Genomic DNA, 22,987 nt, shown 5'->3' on the forward strand with positions numbered 1-22,987 from the left:
CGTTTTTAGCTCAAATAAACGCGGCCTAAGGTCCGGTCTATGGCCACGTTTAAAAAACGTGGCCTAAGAACCTGTCTATGGCCACGTTTTTTAAACGTGGCCACAGTTAAGGAAAAGAAAAAAAAATTTGCCAAAAAATAAAGTACGGAGGTCCTTAGGCCGCGTTTTTAGCTCAAATAAACGCGGCCTAAGGTCCCGTCTATGGCCACGTTTAAAAAACGTGGCCTAAGAACTTGTCTATGGCCTCGTTTTTATGAAACGCGGCTTCAGTCCATCTTGGGCCGCGTTTTTTATAGCCACAGCTTAAAAAACGCGGCCCAAGACCCCCGCGTTTTGTAGTGTGTATTAGTTTTAACATATATACCTTAGCTAGATGTAAGTTTAATATTTATAGGATCTGTCTTAAGAGTATAAGAGGGGGGGGGGGGTTGACTTTCCTATGAATCCAGAGGTTAGGTTAGTTGAAGGACAACACTCCTCCCCCTTTCCCATGTTAAGAGCTAATCAACTTTCAGAAAATCTTACCATTATATACCTTTGGTGTGATAGTTACTCTACAAATACAAACTTTTTGTAAGGTGGAGGGGAGAAGGGGGGTAAAGGCCAGGGTTACTTTACACATATATACACTTAGATTAGGCTAAAATATAATTCTATATTTTATATAAAAATTAAAAGAAAAAAAAAAACATTTCAAAAAACCTGTAATTTGCAATAATAAATGTGGAGATGAAAGGAAAGGGGGTGTCTCTACTTTATGCAAACCATAAATTTGATAGGGACAATCCCCAAACTATGCATTTCTAAGAAAAACCTCTTTGAAGAAAATATCATTGAGTTCTAATGCTTTCAACCAAATGAGTTTGGTGACTTAGGTTGTTTTTCTCCCATTTAGGTGTGGGGTATGAGTAAATTACTACGGCTCAACCCCCTTTCAAATTATAAGAGCATTCGTTTCAGCTCATGCAAAAATTTCTTTTTATTTTAGTATAAGAACCTACTTTTTCTATTTTATATACTCAATTTTTAAAACACCTTACATTAGATTATCTATTTTAAACTATATTCCATTAAAATTTCAATTTTTCTTATTTTTTTCATTGTTTATATTTCTTCATACGTAACAACTATCATCTACTCTCTTCTTTCATTATTGGAATGCACAAATGAAAAACTAAATGCAAAATTAATAGTATCAATGTAAATTTACCTAGTAACTGTAGTATTAATATATTTTTACATAATTTTGCATAATTTAATTTGGATGAATTTTAAACTTGGTTGACTAAAATATGATAATTTTTTTATTATACAAGCACAGGGATTTGGGCCTAATCAGTAATCATGCTCTAAGTTGGCGGTTCTCAACGTATTATTCTTTGAGCGAGAGACCCAAAAGTATTTTCTGTTCTCCGTTTTGTTTTTTTTAACAACATTCATGATTGTTTTCACCACCGAAATTATAGTAAAATACATTTTGCCCCTCATAGTCTCCTACTGCATAGAATATCAGTATGTTGGGACGTTTTGCATCATATATACCATTATAAATTATAATCCAATAGGTCATCCTAAAGTGTACCATCACGGGTTGTAGCGATTATAGTCCAATAGGAACCACCCTGGGGTATGGTCTAATGGTAAGAATTATTGTATCACTTAACTTGGTGAGTGGTTCAAGTGATAAATTATTAAGGTCCTGGTAATGCACGTGGTATTACCTATTATCGACATATATATATATATATATAATTAGCAAAAAAAAAAAAACTTTTTCTTTGTTAAGAATTTTGTAATTCAATTAGTAATTTTTAGCATTTTCAAAGTAAATATTCATGATTAAATAATAATAAAAAACAGTAATTTGTGTATGCAAAAAAACAAAGGTTTTGATTCTTGCTCACAGTAAATCCAAGTAGAACATACTCATAGCATAAGTGCATAACTTTCCTGGCTCCAGCTTATAGATTCACAATGAACAAAATGTGAGAAGAACCAACGGGGGCTTGGTTGAGTGGGTAAGGCTCGGGCACTTCGTGCAACCACACTTAGATTCGAGTCCCGCTGCCCGCAGGTTTCCGTTGGTGGGCATACTTAGTGAGGGGTGTACTCAAATGAGGTGACTCTCACACGGCTCGCATGCGTGGCCCTTCAGCTGGGTGGGCATGTGTACGGCTCCCTGCCCGGGGGTAAAATATAGCCATGGCATGTGTACGGCTCCCTGTCCGGGGGTAAAATATAGCCATAAAAGCCCTCATTTTTTCATTCTCAAAAAAAAAAAAACAAAATGTGAGAAGAGAACAGTTGAAGCTGACAAACTTAGAACCCCAAAAAGTTTGTTGAAATTATTAATTTATTCATCAGAAGAAGATAGTTTAAACTTTAAATTAATGTGGCGGCATGGGGTATCATGTCGTGCACAACTAAGCTCATTCCTGCACTTCTCTATTTTATATTAGGCCAAGCTTTAGAATTTTGTGGGGTAAGTGAAAGAAATTTGGTTCCGGCCCAAAAAACTGAATAGTGGCTTTGCTGATTTATCCGTCAAAGATTTAATTAATTTACTCACATACAGTGTAAATGTGTAATATTTTGTCTTTATAAGCAAGCTGCTACGAGTCTCCAGAATAGTTATGCTATAATTATTCTAAATTTTATGGTATATATTTAACAAATTGATGTATCATTCCTCCACTTCTGATGATTGTACTCTTTATTATTATACTAAGACGTTAACTAGTTTTTGGTGTAAACGGGAGTTAAACTCCAGATTTCTTATTTAATTTTCAAAATTTTTACTAATTGAACTAACTAGAATGTTAACTCATAATGTATCAAATTTTTTTTTTTTTGCTGAATCACAATGTATCAAATTTTAATCACAAAACCAAAACCTAATTCATGAATTTATTTTTGATCTTGTTGTCGTGAAATCAGTCACAGTTATACTCACATCAATTTGTAAAAACCTCATAAATGATAATCCTTTTTTAACATTTTCCATAAGGAGAAATAGGCTCAGTTGATAATCCTTGGAACTCAAAATTATTGGGTGGAACTGTATCTTTGAGAATTCAGGTGTATCCAATTAGGCATAAATCAATGAATGACAAATTTGAAGTCACTGTCTCAGGCTAAAACAACCAATGAACTCCTTGTAGGGTGTTTGAAAGCCTGGCTCAAAAGTAAAATTCATCAGGGGAAACCTGTCCCATTTTGAATATACAGTATATCGAATAAAGCCACTTTCAATATGCTAGCTGCGCTAATTAATCTAGTTATGCAAAACAAGTACATTCTAGCTGGATTCTCAAAATAAAGTACATTCTAGGCTTTCTAGCTGGCCTCCTCATATGTACATGCCTATTTTAATAAAGCCAAAAGGTTCAAATTAACGTTCATTAAAAAAAAAAAAAAGTTCAAATTAACCAAACAAACTGTAAAGGAATTAAAAATCTTCACCAGCAACTACCACCTAATAATTTTTGGTTTGGAAATTATTTCAAACCAGTCGCAATTCCGCGTATTTTGTAACGGAATATTATATATAATTTATTTTTTAAAATTATCATAAAATTATATATTAAGACTAATCATATGTAACAAAGTATTTTCTCATAAGAGAATTTCATTTTAGATGTAATAAACAATTAATTAAAAATGTTCTTTTTTATGGGGTTTGGTAAACAAAAGGCAAGATATTTTTTCCCTGAAATAAATAATTTTATATTGCTTTTTTTTTTTTTAAGTAATGAATTTTATGTTCTCTATATATAAGAAATTATATATATTTTTTACATCCATTTTATATTAAAATTTTCATCTAGTCATATTATAAACCAATTTGCTAGTGATAGAATATAGTGTGGATTAAGTTTTTCCAATCATGATAGTTAGAAAAGAATTAAAAAATATTAGAGTTTTCCCACTATTTAAAAATTTCAATTTGTAGCCTTCAATTTTAATGTTATTTTTAATCCCAAATCAATCTATCTCTTTTGAAGTATATAAAGTATGATCATGATCTCTCTTCTTGAATAAATTGCATATCTCAATACATTCATAAAAATATACCAAATCAAAACAAATCCATATGAAGATACTTTGCAAACAAATAAAATTTCATATCAATCTTTGCTTAACAATGATTAATTTTATCAATTAGAAAGACAATTTGTTGTTGATAATTTATTAAGATTATTTTCTTTGCAGAAACTGCAAATTTATCCACCCAAAAATATCATCAAATAAACAATTATTAGCAAAATCTCATAATTAAGTTTCTATATAATAATAATAATAATAATAATAATAATAATTGTAAGGACACGAAAATTAGGGGCCCAAATCCACTTAGAATAGTGAAGCCTGTACCGCCTAACTAGGTCCAAACATATAAAAATTTGTTTAGAGAGTGGATAAAATAAGTCGGGCTCAAGTCTGAAGATTCAAATAGGAAGGGAATGAACAGTAGTTAAAAATAAGTATATTGATGGTTCATTATAAGCTCGCCCGAGGGCGATGTTTTGATGTAAGGATACACACTGTTCTCTCTTTCTCTTTCTCCTTACTGTTCTTGTTCTAATCTCTTTTTCTTGATCTTTTTTTTTTTTTTTTTGGGGGGGGGGGGGTGGGGTTTCATCTGGAAGTTCTCTTCCTTTATATATTCCCACGCTTCTTGCATCATAGCCCTTTATCTGCAATCCTCTAAGTCCTCCTTAGGACACTTGTACCATTAGATTCCTGTTGAAAGTGGTAGAAGGAGCTGCTTAGCTGTGAACCTACTGTTCAGTGATCATTTCCTCATCAATACAGCTGATAAAGCTGTTACCAATCATTTAATGTGGAGGTAGTAGGTGAGTTTTTACAAGAAACTTCTTTCAACTACCTTGAATCTCTCTCTAAATGCTATTCTCTCCACCCAGATTCCTAGGAGGTATTTTGTCTCTTCCCCTCTTCTCCACGAATGACCCCCCTCCTTGGGCTTCAAGTGCTTTCACCCGAGGAACGAATGATGGTCACAGCGGTTTTATCCTTCCTTAGTCCTCAGGCCCCCACAATAATAATACAATTGCAAAAGCTAAAATATGTCACTCAACCAATTAAATTCGTTTTACTAACTTTTGCTTTTGTCTAAATAAGTGACATTATAGAATACTTCTAATAAAGATATTAAGAGTACTTTCTCTACAAAAACTACAATTTTGTCCACCCAAAAGGATTAAAAATAAACAAAACTTAGTAAAATCTCATAATTTAACATCTAAATAGATCAGTTAAAAAAAAAAAAAAAAAAAAAAATCAAATTCTAACTTGTAAAATGACTAATTATTAACCTAAATCAAATCAAACCAATAGGATAAAGAAAAAAATGCGATCGGGAATTGGAATATCAATATACCTGAATATGCATAAAAGTCAATACAAATTTGTTAAAAAGAGAAACAAATGTGATGTGACAATTAAATCAACAATAACAAAAAGAATCATTAGTGGAAAAAAAAGGTTGAAACAATTAAAAAAATTCACCAAAAGAGAAACAAAATTGGAGAGAGAGAGAGAGAGAGAAGTTTGACCTTTTTGAAATCAACAATAACAAAAAGAATAATTAGAAGAAGAAAAAAAAGAGGTTGAATCAATAAAAAAATTCACCAAAAGAGAAACAAATTTGGAGAGAGAGAGAGAGAGAGAAGTTTGACCTTTTTGAAATCAACAATAACAAAAAGAATAATTAGAAGAAGAAAAAAAAGAGGTTGAATCAATAAAAAAATTCACCAAAAGAGAAACAAATTTGGAGAGAGAGAGAGAGTTTGACCTTTTTGCCATGAAAAACTTAGAAGGAATATGGGAGAGATGTGGAAATGAAGTAAAAAGAAATTCATAAGAAAATTAAGATGGAAGAGGAAAGATGAAAGGTTGAAAGAAGTGAAACAGTAGAATTTAAAAAGTTATAAAGGTGAAAACTTAAAAAATCTATGAAGGAAATAAAATGAAAAATTTAAGGCAATGATCGGAGGAGATGAAAAATTGAACTAAGAAGACAAATGTTAAAAAAGATGAAATGTTGAACAAAGTAAAAATTGCAAAAAAGAAAAAAAAAGAAATGATGCTAATGACGTGGCACAAAAGGAGTTTTGTAAAATTTATTGCAAAGTTTCCATTATTATATAATATTATAGATAGATATGTATAGACATTGTTCTTGGTTTTAGATTAGAATAATGCTAAAGATACAAACAATTTTACAAAAAAATTTACAAACTGCTGATGTGATAAGTAGTTATTGGTAAATGAAGAAGTGATGTTAATGATGGGTCTGGATGAAAACAAATAAGAACCTGGTTACATCAACAGTTTGTAAAAATATTGTAAAATAGTTTATGCATTTAACATTACTCTTTAGATTATACATTGATTTTATTGTTTAGTTATAAACATCTAAATTAAAGTAGATGAATATATATAGGAAAAATTATATATAAATTTAAAACCGCTCAAGATGAATGTGTAAATTCAATCTATTTGTATATTTAATATTGTCAACAAAATTTAGGAATAAAAAATAAATAAGAAGAAAAATAATAATTACGTGTTGGATGAGGTGGCGCAATATGAATACAGCAACAATAAATGTTAGGTTTCAACTTTTAGATATATATATTCTTATTGTGACTTGGTTAGATAAATTGGTTTTCATAATAAAAAAGAATCATTAACTGATTACATTTCGATTTTCTTGATGAGGAATAGGTAATTGAAGCTTTATATATAAACAATCGAAGGGTTTGACAGTTTTGGTCTAGGGTTGGAGAAAATTCATAGAGTTTAGTGTGAAATCAAGAAATGAAAAGTTTTTAGCTTTCTTGTAGTTCTTGTGTGATTGATTTAATGTCTTGACATATTGGCTTGCTATTTTAGTTGGAATATTTTTGAAATTGATTAAAATTCTCTTTTTAAATTTTCTGATGTGATGCACACAAGACAGGATTGTTGCTCAGCAAGTTTCACCCACACTAGCATCGTGTACAAAAAAAATGATTCCTTTTTCATAATTATGAAAGCAATGTGTGAATCCAGCCACAAAGAGACAGCAAAGTATGTTGCGTATAAGGAAACAATGGAGATTATTCCAATGCCCACCTCAAAGCAAAACTCCAAATTATGTCACTCTTTATATTGTAACCCCCTATTAGCTATCCCAAAATTTCCAAACACATTTCTTCCTCTTTCTCTCTCTCTCTCTCTCTCTCAATGAATCATAGCTCTTATAATGATTACAATCTCCCTGAGGCACTATTCCCTGATGAAGCATCTCCACCATGGAACAACAAAGGAGACAATGCATGGCAATTAACAGCAAGAACTTTGGTGGGCCTACAAACAGTTCCTGGGCTTGTAATCCTTTATGGGACTGTGGTGAAAAAGAAATGGGCTGTGAACTCTGCTTTCATGGCCCTTTATGCCTTCGCCGCAGTCCTAATCTGTTGGGTCCTATGGGCCCATCATATGTCCTTTGGTGCCAAGCTGTTCTCAATAATGGGCAGGCCCAGTGTAGCACTCACACCAAAGTTTCTACTGGGCCAATCAATAAATGGCAAATTTCCAATGGCAGATTTTGTGTGTTTTCAATTTGCATTTGCTGCAAATTACAGTGGTATTGCTTGCTGGGTCTCTACTTGGGAGGATGAACTTCTATGCATGGATGTTCTTTGTGCCACTGTGGCTCACTTTTTGCTACACAATTGGGGCCTTCACTATATGGGGCCATGGGTTTCTTCAGCCATATATTATTGATTATGCGGGTGGTTTTGCTGTTCACCTTTCTTCTGGGGTGGCTGGTTTCACTGCTGCTTATTGGGTAATTAATTGACATGCATATATACCTATTAGTAATCTTTTCTAGGAAGTTGTCAAACACAACCCTAACTCTCACAAAATAAACCACCACCCGGACAAGCCTTGGTAATATTTGAGCCATTGAAATGTGTCTTTATAGCTTTCAGGTAAAATATAAATAGTTTTATAAAAGAAAATGACATAAGAAAAATGCAAGATATATATGTCGAAGAATGCCTTATTTTTTTTATTTTTTTTCTAAAAGACAAACCTATACTACACTTTAAAGACAAGAGTTGTTCAAGGATTATAATATTTGTCACAACCAAAAAAATTTTCAGGAGGTTTAAACTAAATATATTAAAAAAAAAATCCGAAGAATAATATATGTATATATGTATATATATTGTGGGGCCAGAGAGTTTGTGACCCCAGCCCATTTCATGTTAAGGCCCAAGACCTGCGCCGAGGAGATACAGGGCCGAGTACGCATCATAAGAGTCATGGACGGTCTAAGGAAATGGCCGAGGACGAGCTCCTGCTCGGCATGCCATAAATACCCCTAAAAGGAAAAGTGATCACAGTGCGGGAACAGCACAAGTAAAAGGCTGCCAAAACTGTAATAAAGCATTCTGCGCATGACAGGGCCATGCCCTTAAACTTTCACAACCACCCCCAACCACTCTGGGTATGGGCTGATGGGACAAGTATCAGTCTTGGAAAAGTCGATCCTACACGTGGACGGAGGATAAGGAACACAGGCTAATATAAAAAGAGGGATAAGCAATCCGGGGAAAGAGGCTGGGAAAAATGGCCAAAAACCAGAGCCTCCCAGCCCGCCTCCAGGAGAAAGACTCATAGAGCGAAAACGATTTAATTATGTATGAACACCACGGAAAACCACTGTCTTGCGACCAAGGCCCAGTCTTTCAAACCCACGCTCTATAAATGATATTGTATGGGCCTTTTCACGTGCGAACCCAATATCATTTTGGGTCGTTACAAATCGAGTCCTTACATATATATATATATATATATATATATATAAAGTATTATTTATTTTATATATGACATTGACATGATATTAGTCTTTACATAAATAAAAAAGTTCTGATATTTATAATCCTAAAACTACTATGATATTAATAAACCTCAATAACCAATAGTTTCTTATAAATTCTAACACTATTCATGCATTACATAAAATTTTCATACTGATTATATTTGTAGTTTTTTTTTTTGTTTTGGGTTCCTATAATGTTGATACAACCTTAAACACATGTTGCACTTTAAACATTCAGACTAAAGAAAAAATAATAAATAGAGCTAGTTACCGTATCAACCCTACTTGGTCTGTCTTTGATATTGCTAGAGTTGATATACTGTTTATCTATGAAGCACGGGTGCGTTTCGAGACTCGGGTGCGGGTACGGGACTCGACAATTTTTGAAAAAATAGGGTGCGGGTGCGGCGGGACTCGGCGAATAAAAAATGATTAAAAATATTTTTATTTATATTATTTATATATTTTTACTATTAAAATATTCTTAAAAAACACATTAATATACTTGATTCACAAAACAAAGAAAGAATAAGGCAAGAAACACACCTGAGGTCTGAAATTCGGCCTCTCCGGCGAGTTTCAAGGCCGATTTCGGCCTGTTTCGGCCGTATCGGTCGCCGGTCGATATGTACCGATATGGCCGAAACAGGTCGAAATCGGCAGAAACAGGCCGGTTCGGCGCGAATCGAAGCCGATTCGGCCCGAATCGAGCCGCATCGGCGCGAATCGAGCCGAGTCGGCGCGAATCTGAGAAAAAAAAAAAAAAAAAAAAGCAGATGCGGCACCGACGCGCGGTCTACCGCGTCGGACGCCGCGTCCCGCGTCGCGCCGCGTCGGACTCTGGTGCGGCGCCCTCCCAGCCGCGTCCGTGCATTCTAGCTGTTTATACTGTATTTTGTTCAACATGATTATCATTTTTCTTTCTTTTTCCATTTAAATACACTGTAAATCTATTAAGCTCATCTAAAACTACACAAATATCTTGTTCAAAATTGGGATTGAGCTTATTGCATTTTTCTGCTTAAACACAAAATTTGTTCTCTTCTTCTTAAATATATCACGATTACATTATTGTAATGATAATGATGATATATATATGTATAGGTTGGGCCTAGGCACTCGCACGACAGGCAAAACTTCCCACCAAATCACATAATTCACATGTTGAGCGGCGCAGGGTTTCTATGGCTAGGTTGGACTGGTTTCAATGGTGGATCTCCATTTGCAGCGAACGAAATTGCTGCTCTAGCCATTGTCAATACCCATCTCTGCGCAGCTACAAGTCTCTTGGTATGGGTTTCTGTGGACATGATCATATACAAGAAAAGCTCTGTTATTGGTGCTGTCCAAGGGATGATCACTGGCCTTATTTGCATTACACCTGGAGCAGGTTACTTAGCCCTTGATTAATTTGCTCAACCTAAATTTGTTCAATCATTAATGATTATTTGTTAACCTAAAAAATCATTATATGCATAAATTTTACTTGTAAAACAACTTTTAGCATCATGTTTAATACAGTATGTTACAAATTTTTTTTTAAAAGTTTTTTGAAGATTGTTGTTTGAAAGTTTTACTTAATTTGGAAAAAAAAAAAAAAGAAGTGATACTTTGAAAACTATAACTGTACATTTTGGATGAGCTTATTACCATTAATTTATTTTGTTTATTGTGTAAAACTATAACTGTACCTCTTTAAAAAAGTGATACTTTGAAAAAATGGAATAAATATTCTCATCTCATATCAAAATGAGCTCATCCAGCCTTAGGAGTGAAAACCCGCAACAATTTGTTGTAGAAACACATATAAAAGACAATGTCTTCTGACAATGATTTTGTCATGAATTGGCAGGATTGGTGTCTCCATGGGCAGCAGTATTTATGGGAACACTGTCTGGTTTGCTACCATGGTACACCATGATGGTTTTACACAGGAAATCAGCATTCTTCCAAAGTGTTGATGACACATTGGGTGTCTCACACCCATGCAGTGGCTGGTACTTTGGGGGCATTTCTCTCTGGTTTCTTTGCCAAGCCCGCACTTTTGAGGTTGATGTATGAATCAGACAACTATGGTCCAGGTTTATTTTACAGCCTTGAGAGTAGAAAACTCATCGATGGGCTCAGGCAAATTGGGTACCAGTTAGCTGGAGTTGTTTTTATCACTGTATGGAATGCTGTTATGACAAGCATTATTTGTATTTTCATAAGTCGCATTGTTAATCTTAGAATGGATGAAGATGCACTTGAGATTGGTGACGATGCTGCACATGGAGAAGAAGCCTTTGCACTGTGGGGAGACGGGGAGAAAATGAATACTTCACTTCGTTTGCACATTTCTCCTAGACTTCCTTCTCTCTGTCGAGGGCAAGTCTAAGTTTGCCTCAAAATTTCAATAAGCTTTTGACACTCTCACTGTCTCAAGGAATGTGGTAACACTTGTTTCTAGGGCTGTGACACTGGTCATGTTGGGCTGTTGGTGGAGAACATAGTAGATAGATGTGAATATTGTGCATCAGTATTCAAATAAGTTTGGTCCATAAGTGAAAATTGTTCGTTTGGCATTGATTAGTTGCTTTAATTGTAGAGCTCTAGTAGAAGAGCTTTTGTAATATAGTTTTAATTGAAAAGCTCCTGTTTAAAAAAAAAAAAAAAAAATGAAAAGCTCTTTATCGTTTGATGTGTTTGACAAGTTACAATGAATATTGTTTTAAAGTTATAAATTTGTAAAGCATGAAAGGTATATTATGAATTTTTTTAAGAGAAAACTACAAATTTCAACCTTCAACGAAAGCTAAAAGGCTCTTAAAAGTCTTTAGCGCAGCAAATGTTTGATAATTTCGGCTAAAAGAGCATAAAAACACTTTTCTCTTAGTGCCTTATTAGGCACACCACAACTCATCTTTAAGCTAACTATGTTAGCTAGGCAAGAAATATATTCTATTAAGATTACCATAGACAATAATTCAGCCCTCCACTCAGATTAATCGAAAAATGTTGAACCACTTTTTCCCCCTCTACCTAAGAAAAATGAACCTACCATTCCTCAAACCCTCCCAGCTGAAGGTCCAAGTCCATCACAAATATTTCAAAAACTCTCAATTATCCAAGAAACTTCAAATTAAAGAACACCTGCCATCTTTCTGATTTTCGTTTACATTTCCTGGACAGATTGTTCTCTTAAGTAAACTTTCAGAAAGCAAGAGAACCAATGGTGCCATTGCTATCACAAAGGTCCAAGTGTTTTATTAAGTTCTAAGTCTCAAAAGAGAATCTACATATTCTCTCTCTAAATCTATAAAACATATGAAAGGGCCTGAATTGGATGTTCAGCCCGACTCCATAAACCCATCATGACCAATAATTATCTAATGCAGCCATTGTATACAGCGGGGTGTCTCACAGCTTGTAGGTCCCATGCACCTCTGAAGCCTACAAGCTGTGAGATACCTGCTGCGCAAGATACATCCCCCATTGTGACAGGCTTCTTTCTTTTTTCCAAATATAACTTTCTTGAAACCAGTGTCAGCTCACTTGAAAAACATAGAAGTACTTACAATGCAAATTTTTCACCAGATTGGTGGGAATACAACGGGGAACATTGCTCTTTCTTGTCATTCATCATTTGCTAAGAATTATGTGTAAACCTGTTTGTAGTGCACTTTGAAATTTACATCTCTAGGTAAGAGAAATTGGATAATCTTTATGGGTAACACAATTTAATTGAATATATGACTTTACATTAGTCTATTAACAATTTTTTTAAAGTTGAAGCTGTACATAGCATAATCTTGTTCCTGCTGCATCAATTCCTCCAGATGCTCCTAACACTATTGAGTATTCCTACTGAAAACATGACACCAAAAGACTAAAATGAGGCATTTTTTCCAACACTAAGTTATCCTGCCACCCATGAGAAGAAATATTACAAGCCATCTTTCAAATAACCAAAAAAGGACTAGCCACCAGCAAAACATAAAACTGTATGCACATGTTCCATTCCAATGTTTGCTAATCAAACATAGCAAAGAATATGTACCTTATGATTGATTAATGTTCATGTACTTGACTCACGAAGCTTCACTAGTTTGTCTCGCCACATGGCTGCAGGAACCAGTCATCAAACATAAACAAGTCTCAAACTTAGGAGCATGAATTTTGTAATCAAAGGTGAATTGATATTGTGATTGAGCACTTACAAAGTAAAATGTAATTAGAAAAATAGGAGAGAAATATTCTATCATACCTGCATCCTTGTACCTTTCTTCTCTAATAGCGAAATTCATATTCTTCACTAAATAAAGTTCCTCCGACAGTATATCTGGACCATCTGCAGCACTGGAGAAGAAATAACTCATGCTTAGTGATACAACAATAACAGATGATAGCAAATATAAGGCCCCCAAATATGCACACAATACCTGTCAAGGGACACATCATAAGTAGACTTAGTATCACGAGTTCTGCCCATCCCATAACCAATTTTAATAGCATCTTCCAAGACAATTTGTCTACTTACAAATATTGGTGCCTGCACAAAGCAAATTTTAAACGTAGATTATAGAAGCTTTAAAGAAACATTCATACAAAACCAACGAATGTTATCAGATCTGTTGAAATCTCAAAGGACGTCAATAGGATAAGGGGGTGGCATAGTTGTGCAGTCCCCATCAGATTTCATACTGAAGAAAAAATATTGCATTACACACTATATATATGTAAGAGTATTGATAAGTCTATATGTAAGTATATACAATGAATGCACAAATGCATGCATGTACTTGCTCAAACAACCGCCTATTACACACACACACACACACACAAAAACCACCTATTGGAAACTCCATTCACATCAAGGTAACTTCAACTGTCTTGAACTGAAAAGTTTGAATTTCATTATTGTGCAAAATTGACTTGTACCAAATGCAATGCTGATCTGTGGAAAATATATACCTTACATCTATTTGCCACATTTATGGCATCTGAGGGACGTGCATCCACACTCAGAATATCATTTTTCCCAGGCTGCAGATAACAAATGCCTTGATGTAACATAAAACTGAAATTTAATCAATTTAAGCTTTGTACTGAAGATAATTAAGACATATTAATCGTAAATTTCTAACCACCTTGCTAAAATATAGTCTGGCAAAGTAAGTATTAACGACTCTTTCTGTAATTCTCACCATAGTAACCTGAAACCGAAAGGGGAAAAGAAGAAAGAGAAAACCCTTAAAAAATTGAACAGATTTATACCCCAGTTTTCATATAAAAAAGGACTTGATAAAACATATGTGCAGTGCTATTAAGCCAGAAATTGATAGACATACATTCAATTCTCTTTCTTTACTAACTTATACCATAGTAGTTGTTAGCATTTTTAATTGAAATGAGAAGAGAAAAAAGCAACTGAATCAGAAGAATGAACGAATAAAACAAGCATCCATAACATGCTAATCCATAAAAAAAGTTATCTCAATACCTGGTAGCCAAGCTTTTCCACTAGATCTCTAATGAAGTTGAATTGATCTGGGGAGTCCTGCAGCAAGTACATATCTGAGGTTTAAACATTGTTATTAAATAATTATAAAAAAAACCAAACAACTTTCAAGTCAAAGATTAAAAGATTACCCCATTCTTATCTTCCCACTGGGGATCTATAAGTTTTTCAACAGCAAATTCTCCTGCAGAAGCAGAAGTTTCTTTATTTTTAGATATGTTCAGAAATGACAGAAGATGCACCAACATAATTGTTTGAGCTTCATCCATATATACCTACAATAATCGGTAGCAAAAAGTCTCCATCACAAGAAATCTTGAGAAAGATTGTAGGATTCTGAAAGCGGCGGAGAAAACTCTCTCCAATTAAATCGACATTGACACGGGGTTTTTTTAATTGGACTGAAAATGGGGTCGATTGACCAGGGGACGGCCACTTCCTCTCTTCTCGATATCCTTGCCTCCGCATACGGTAGTGCAACGCGGTTTCTGCACTAGTTGAATTAATGAAAAATCTCAGAAGTGCAAATAACACATTGGAAACAAATACCACGCAACAAATCTCGAAATACAATAACCGGTTGATCTTAGCTGCAACTGGAGCCACAAAGGACTACCCAGATTGTTTCTTTACTAACCCTATTTTCCATTCACTTCAATTGGCTCCTAAAAGCCTAAAACAACCCAACAACAACAACAAACAAGCCTTATTCCCAAAACTTTGGAGTCAGCTGTGGCCACTGGTCCAAATTATACTCTCTTCAACAGAACTAATTCTAGTCTGCCCCCACATTTATTCTTTTCTTCTATTCTATTTTATCAAAATATACAGATTAATTAGGGTCGATCACATGTATTCGAGTCTATTATTCTATCCTATTCAAAATCATATTATATAGCAAGTAAAGCAGAAAATTCCTAGTGATCAAATAAGGTACTACCAACTTTTATGAAAGCCAAGCACCCAAAAAAAAAAAAAAAAACCCATTAATTTTTTAATAAAACAAGCTGAATTTAGCGAATTATTGTAGCTCTAATCTACAAATATAAATATTTAATCGTCCATATAATGCACATAAAATAATTAAACTCAAAACGCACCGAATCTTCTTCAACATTAGATTAAACTCAGAGCATAAGAGAGAGAGAGAGAGAGAGAGAGAGAGAAGGGACCTGAGAGGAGGATAGAAGCTTCTAGAAAGTCATGGTCGTTGCGATCGTGGGCATTGCCGGATCGGCCACCGAATCTTCCTCGGGAAGAATTACGAGAAACGATGAGCATCGATTGCGATTTCGATTGGATTTGGATTTGGGAGCTATTATTATTACGACGCCGTTTGTTTCCGAAACGAAATGGGCTCGAGAGGCAAAGCGCGTTAGGCTTAGGGGCCCAACTCGAACACGAACTCGAGCTCGAGCTCCGAGTCTGATCGCTGAAGGTGGTGGTGCTGCCGAACCCGGCGACTGTACGGACACAGACTCGAGCTCCCAGCATTTTTTTTATTTTTTTTATTTCACAATTTAATTTCTCCAAGAGAGAGAGAGAGAGAGGTGAGCTGAAGCTTTTAATAAAAAGAGAGGTACGAATGGGGAAACAAAAAGCAAAAGCAGAAGGAGAGGTTGTTGTATGAGGAAAGGAGACACAGTTGCTTCTTTTTTTGTTAAGCAACGTGCAACGTGTTCTTTCTCTACTAATAATAATAATAATTTATTAGGGGAAATTTTCTTAACCTTTTATATTAAGGATAAACATCCAGCGGATTGGCTGGGTGATTAGGCACTTGGTTTTAAAGTGGTTGTCTTAAATTTTGACTAGGAGTTTTTTAGTTCAAGTGCGGACACCAATATTTTGAAAAAACATCTTGGACAAGTGATTTATCCTGCTATGAGTCCATCCGTCACAAATAGTGATTAATTTTTGGTTGAAAGTTTTGAAAAAAAAAAAAAAGGAAAAACAAATATAAGAATATAAGCTAAGTTTGAATAAACACTAGAGAAACCTCAGCGAAAAAAAGGATAAGAATATGTTATACGAGTTACAAGATACCCTTCTTGTTTGTTTGTTTGTCCAGTTAAAGTGCACAAAATAAAAAAATAATAATATCCAACAGAGCAGATAGCAATTGATCTGGTATGCTCCACATCCACCCCTAGAGGTCACAAAATCGACTCGATGCAGAGAGCTATCGCTTTCTGTGTGGGTATGGAACTCTCAGTCCTCACACTTAGACTACAATTCTCTCTACCCACCTTTTTTTTTATAGTAGTGTTGACCAGAGGCTAGACACCACTAAATGTTAGGTTTTTTTTTTTTTTTTTTTTTTTTTTTTTTTTTTTTAATATAAAAAATTTTTAAAAAAAATGCAATTGATCGATTAATTGTTCCAATACCAATGCTAAAGAAAAAAAAAAAAAAAAAACACTTTAAAGAAAAATCACATATAATCATATGGCATGGCAAGATATGATTGGTCTAACATCCACTATCATGTTTATATCTATCATAGTATATAGTGGCGGAGCCAAGAATTTAGGTAAGAGGGCAAGGTTAAAAGTAAAAACCTAATCTAAAAAAATTAATCAATATTAATAACAAAATAAATAAACAGTTATATGCTAATGTATTTGTCATATAGAATCTAACATAAAATCTAAACTTTAATTTGTCTTTTCACACCTAGCTTAATTTACTCAATTGCTCTCGACGATTTTTTGTATTTTGAAACTGCTGCATGATTGTTCACACTCAATAATCTTGAATATATCTTTCCTATTTTGTTTTGATGTAGGATCTTTTTTTTTTTTAATCATTATTAGGTGGGTCCTATTCCCACATGATTTCCTATTTCCTTATGGCAGTAGGATGACATTGTGTGATTCCTATTTCATTTTGGTGTAGATTTTTTTTTTTTTTTCAAATCATTATTAGGCAGGTCTCTCACATGATTTCTTATAGCAATAGAATTTGCTTTTTGTGCACAACTAAGCCCAGTGTCTTCTTTTGTTAGGGAGGGCATAATGATATATGTACTATATTAGCAGTGAAAAATTTTGGAAGTTCGGGGGCACCTGCCCCCCCCCCCCCCTCCCTCCACCTCTGATAGTATATATCACCTTAAATAAATATGAATTTTTTTTTTTAGATAGTTTTAACCTATAGTGTCAACTCGTGATGATAACTCTTTATTATTAGATTAAGATATCAATTGGTTTTTTATGTAGGCGGAGGATTAAACCCCAAATCTCTTATTCAACTATAAGAGATTTTATTAGTTGAGCTAACTAGAATTCACAATATGAAATTTTTTGGTTATTTTAAACTTAAGAAATTAATGCATCTCGCGAAACCAAATTAGAGTTTGTTTTAAGCAATTTTTGTTGATGTAGAAAACATTTCCCACATTTTTATGGTATTTGGTATGGCAAAAATACTAGTCAATGAAAAACACTTTTTTTGAGTACCGAAAAACAAACTTACTAGAGTGAAAAATAATTTCCTTAAAATGTTACATACTTAACAAACCACTGCAAATTAAACTACATACATGAAAATGTATTTTGACTCGATATCATGATTGCTACTGTAGGGACACGGTTTCTAGACGGCCCAATAATGATGTTGGGCTCGTACATGATAGATCCCTCACAATACGATTTGTAGAGAGTGGGCTTAAAAGGCTATCGTTTTGGTCACGGGGCGTTGGTCCAGACCGGATCTTAGGGGAACTCAGGTAAGAAAGGACTTCAGTCTGGATATCCAAGCCCTACAACTTCATAACCTGAAGGATTGGACTCCTCGGATCCTGTCCGAGGAGCACTAATGCCTTTCCCCGGTTACCCGGCGGTGGGGTTTTTTGTGGTGGCGTACATATATTATCCGGGCATTCTCATCCCTGGAGTTTTTTCTCTCAAGCGAGATGGGATCCCCCTTCCTGATTAGTTTACCTTTTCTTTTATACTAGCCTACGTTCGCTGTCCCTCGTCCACGTGTAGGGTCAACTTTTCCAGGACTGATATTTGTCCCGTCAGTCTAATCCCGGAATTGTTGGGGATGGTTAATAAAACCTAAGAATCCGGTTCTGTTAGGTGCAGAGTCTTATCAATGAAGGGTATTAAGGACAACTTCCCTGAGATATTTTTTGATCTTTAAAGTTTGCTCGTATACCACTTTCATCAATGAGACTTTGGGTCTGTCGAGGACTAAGCTGTCCTCGACCATATCTCCGAGCCCTTTTGTGCTTCTTATTTTTGAGCTTGGGCCATGGCCTTCTTCGGCTTGGGCCTGTGGACTCCCCATGAGCAAGCGGGCCGGGCCCATAAATTATTGGGCCCCACAATAGCCCCTCAAAACCCTGCTGTCCAACATCTTAGTTGGAAAGGTGGGTTTTGGTAATACCGAGCCTTTATTGTAGCTCATTTATTTCAGCCCTTGACTGACGCTGGCGACTCTTCATCTGCCCAGGGAATGTACCGATCCACGAGATGTTCCCCTTAATTTGCGCACGATGCCCTTATGCCGTTTAGTTATCCGAAGCGCGTCTTTAATATCTTCCCTTTACGAGACCTTCTAGATGTAACGGTTATTGATGGCATGGGGGAACGTAACGGGCGTATTCTTATTTGCAGATTTCCCTGGAGATCTGAACGTGTTATGTACCCTTTTCTTCGTCCCCTATATAAAGAGAGAAGACAAAAGCTGATTCTCTCGTACCTGCATCCCTCAGATTCCTCCCAGAGTTCACTTCTCCCCTCTGGTTATACCTTATCCGATAATACGCTCACCATAGTAGTAAGCCATGAAGAAACCATTCCATTCCCAAAAACACCATGTCCTAATAAAGCTTGAAATGGCTCGGTCAGGGCAAGGATGGCGGAGACTCAAGATTTGTCTCACCTTCCTTTCAGTCAAAATCCGAAGCAGGGACTCGTCACATCCCACTTTCGGCGTGACTGAGTCAAGGACATCCCTTATTACCACCACCCGCTCTCTCATGAGCATATCTAACATGGCATCAGTGTGTTATGAGTCAGGACTGGGGTAGGGACTAAATGTCCCTGCTTCTTCCTCTCTTCATTCACTGGCGTCTCCTTTTGTCTCCCTTTCTTCCTTCTCACCTTTTCCCTCTTCTTCTCCCCCTTCTTTTACTCATGTCCTCCATCTTCCTCATTCATCTCCTCCATCTTCATCATTCATCTCCACCATCTTCCTCATTCATCTCCTCCATCTTCTTCTTCCTTGTCCTTCATCTTCTTCTTCCTTATCCTTTATCTTTTTCTAAAGAAAGGTTCTTCTCTCAATATGAGCAATACTGAGGCAGAGATTGGAGAGATTTCGAAGACGAGTCTAAAAGACACCTGACTGTTTACTTATCTGTATTGCGGTTGTTATTGCTGCTTCGGCAGTTCACCTTTTGTATAGGCTTGTTTAAGCCCCTCTTTGTACGTTGTAACAATTTTTCATATTAATAAAAATTATTGTTATTTTACTTTGCATGTTCTGTTTCTATGTTTTTACAAGTTTGCAAGCGCTGCTCGGCATAATAATATAGCATTTGAATCAACGACAACTAAGGCCAAAATACTTGCTAATAAAAAGATGTCATCATAACTTTAATAGAATTATTTGACATAGCAATGTCGACCAGTGAGGGACGACACTTACCTCAAAATTAGCCGAAATGAGGACTGAGTGTTCGATACGGTGTAAGAAGTAACTATCCGAGGACATGTCGCCCGCAAAATGAACAGTTTCCTTAGGCTACTGAATAGGGGGTCATTTTGCCATCTTGACACGCTGGCCTTAACATTTTACAGTATTTGAGCCGAGGACTTTCCCATCCGAGTAGCTGGCGTTCCAATGGGCTTGAGTCCGAGAACCATGCAAGGCTTAAGTTCTGTCCAAAACTTTTTTTTTTTTTTTTGTGTACTTGATTTCCCCATAGGCTTGAGTCCGAGGACCATGCAATGCCTTGGTTCTGTCCAAAACTTATTATTATTATTTTTTTTTATGTACTTGGTTTCCCCATAGGCTTGAGTCCGAGGACCATGCAATGCCTTGGTTCTATCCAAAACTTATTATTATTATTATTATTATTATTTTGTGTACTTGGTTTCCCTATAGGCTTGAGTCCGAGGATCATGCAATGCCTTGGTTCTGTCCAAAACTTTTTCTAGTACTTGGTTTCCCCATAGGCTTGAGTCCGAGGACCATGCAAGGCCTTGGTTCTGTCCAAAACTTTTTCCAGTACTTGGTTTCCCCATAGGCTTGAGTCCGAGGACCATGCAAGGCCTTGGTTCTGTCCAAAACTTTTTGAGTTCAATTTCTCCCTTTCATCAGGTATTTCACGAGGCGCCGAGCAGAAGGTTGTCCTTGGCAATGGCTATTCCTCGGCGTGGGCCGTAATCCCTGGGCCCTCATGCAGAACGGGCCTGGATCGCGATTTCACTAGGCCCACGAATTAAGAGGTATTTCTGCAGCCTTTGGCCACGCGGTACTTTCTGACGTCCCAATGTTCGAGGTGCGCCTTTACGAGGTTCCTTTAATCTTGTGGTTGCAGTTAACGTGGGAAATTGTGCCAGAGCCATTTTGTCTGTAGCGTCCCTTGGGATGCTGCGTGAGTTAAATGCCACCACCTTATTCCCTTAAATAGATGGGAGAGGCAGTTGCTTTACCTACACACAACTCCTTCAGCTTCCTCCGAAATCACAGCTCCTATATTCAGTGCTGTTCTCCCTTAGCATAACATGTTTGAGGCGAGGGTTGGGAAGAAGGAACTCTCTCCACCACAGAAGCGCTGTGTCCTCCTGAGACTCAAAATAGTGAGGTATGGGCACAGGAAGCATAAGTTCAAGAGAATACTCCATTTCGACCGAGGGGAAAGGGTGTCTTTCCCTCTTTTAGTCAAAATCCGAAGCAGGTTCTGTTCATGCTAGAATTTTGGTGTGTCAGAAGAAAGATTCTCCACCATCAGCGCCTCTGCCTTGTTGCAGGCAAATATTTGGAGAAAGCTCCTCAACTTCCAGCGCCCTGCACCTTTCCTTCAGCGGTGTCAGGCTTAAGTTGGGTTCTCTCTCTGCACCTTTTCTTCGAGGTTGCGGGCCCCAGGCTGGGTTCTTTTGCTGCCTGAGTTATGGGCATGTAAAAGTATTGAGGAAGAGCGAGGTCTTGGAGCAGTAGCCAACCTCTCTTCTGTGCCTCCTCCTCGGCTTTATCTTATTCTCCTGTATCTTTCTTTTTTGATTATGTATTGAGCTTTGACATAAGCTGATTCCAGCTTTTCATTGTACGCTGTACTACTTCTTTGTTTTAGTAAAAACAGAAATTTATTTACATGTTTTGAGTACTGATCTTTTGGCAACACTACTTTGTGAATGTGTGTGCTCCATGTGTGTGTTTTTTCAAGGATATTTAGAGCAGGATACCGTGAAACATAATCTAACTAATTCTAATTTACCAATACTACCAGGTATTATGACGATAATTCATAGTAAATCAAACTTAGAAAACTAACCGGGGTAACCGTTGAATATTCTGTGATAAGCGCGTGAATACCGTTCGAGACTGATAATCTCTAAATAATCCATCCGAGCAGTTGACTGAGAAGTAGGGAACTCCGATCGTGCTTTTGTGTACTTAGTTTCCCCATAGGCTTGAGTCCGAGGACCATGCAAGGCCTAGGTTCTGTCCAAAACTTATGTTTTTTTCTTTTGTGTACTTGGTTTCCCCATAGGCTTGAGTCCGAGGACCATGCAAGGCCTTGGTTCTGTCCAAAACTTATGTTTTTTCTTTTGTGTACTTGGTTTCCCCATAGGCTTGAGTCCGAGGACCATGCAAGGCCTTGGTTCTGTCCAAAACTTATGTTTTTTCTTTTGTGTACTTGGTTTCCCCATAGGCTTGAGTCCGAGGACCATGCAAGGCCTTGGTTCTGTCCAAAACTTATGTTTTTTCTTTTGTGTACTTGGTTTCCCCATAGGCTTGAGTCTGAGGACCATGCAAGGCCTTGGTTCTGTCCAAAACTTATGTTTTTTCTTTTGTGTACTTGGTTTCCCCATAGGCTTGAGTCCGAGGACCATGTAAGGCCTTGATTCTGTCCAAAACTTATGGTTTTTCTTTTGTGTACTTGGTTTCCCCATAGGCTTGAGTCCGAGGACCATGCAAGGCCTTGGTTCTGTCCAAAACTTATGGTTTTTCTTTTGTGTACTTGGTTTCCCCATAGGCTTGAGTCCGAGGACCATGCAAGGCCTTGGTTCTGTCCAAAACTTATGGTTTTTCTTTCGTGTACTTGGTTTCCCCATAGGCTTGAGTCCGAGGACCATGCAAGGCCTTGGTTCTGTCCAAAACTTATGGTTTTTCTGTTGTGTACTTGGTTTCCCCATAGGCTTGAATCCGAGGACCATGCAAGGCCTTGGTTCTGTCCAAAACTTATGGTTCTGTCCAAAACTTATGGTTTTTCTTTCGTGTACTTGGTTTCCCCATAGGCTTGAGTCCGAGGACCATGCAAGGCCTTGGTTCTGTCCAAAACTTATGGTTTTTCTTTTGTGTACTTGGTTTCCCCATAGGCTTGAGTCCGAGGACCATGCAAGGCCTTG

At 36.4% G+C, this 22,987-nt stretch overlaps 2 protein-coding genes across 4 annotated transcripts; one reads left to right on the forward strand and one right to left on the reverse strand.

The window, feature by feature from the left end:
* The first annotated feature begins 7,238 nt into the window (after nt 1–7,238).
* LOC126690503 (ammonium transporter 2 member 3-like) lies at nt 7,239–11,529 on the forward strand. The gene is given in 5 exon segments (XM_050385686.1): nt 7,239–7,644; nt 7,646–7,858; nt 10,004–10,289; nt 10,752–10,875; nt 10,877–11,529. Coding segments are annotated over 5 exon segments (1,416 nt in total). The 5' UTR covers nt 7,239–7,251; the 3' UTR covers nt 11,277–11,529.
* Nucleotides 11,530–12,464: 935 nt separating this feature from the next.
* LOC126690502 (bifunctional nuclease 2) lies at nt 12,465–16,067 on the reverse strand. 3 transcript variants are annotated; one of them, XM_050385683.1, is made up of 10 exons: nt 15,572–16,066; nt 14,675–14,887; nt 14,531–14,583; nt 14,382–14,438; nt 14,029–14,094; nt 13,853–13,924; nt 13,321–13,430; nt 13,146–13,237; nt 12,939–13,003; nt 12,465–12,802 (listed from the first exon to the last, which is right to left on the reverse strand). In XM_050385683.1, the coding sequence occupies exons 1-9, from the start codon at nt 15,891–15,893 to the stop codon at nt 12,957–12,959; spliced, it is 1,032 nt and encodes a 343-aa protein (XP_050241640.1). In that variant the 5' UTR covers nt 15,894–16,066; the 3' UTR covers nt 12,465–12,802; nt 12,939–12,956. The 3 variants fall into 3 exon arrangements, with proteins under 3 accessions (XP_050241640.1, XP_050241639.1, XP_050241641.1); XM_050385682.1 differs by having other exon boundaries at nt 12,465–12,745; nt 15,572–16,065; XM_050385684.1 differs by lacking the exons at nt 13,853–13,924; nt 14,029–14,094 and having other exon boundaries at nt 12,465–12,745; nt 15,572–16,067.
* Between the last annotated feature and the right edge of the window lie 6,920 nt (nt 16,068–22,987).

The sequence above is a fragment of the Quercus robur genome, chromosome 6 (assembly GCF_932294415.1).
Source record: "Quercus robur chromosome 6, dhQueRobu3.1, whole genome shotgun sequence".
NCBI classification, from domain to species: Eukaryota; Viridiplantae; Streptophyta; class Magnoliopsida; order Fagales; family Fagaceae; genus Quercus; species Quercus robur.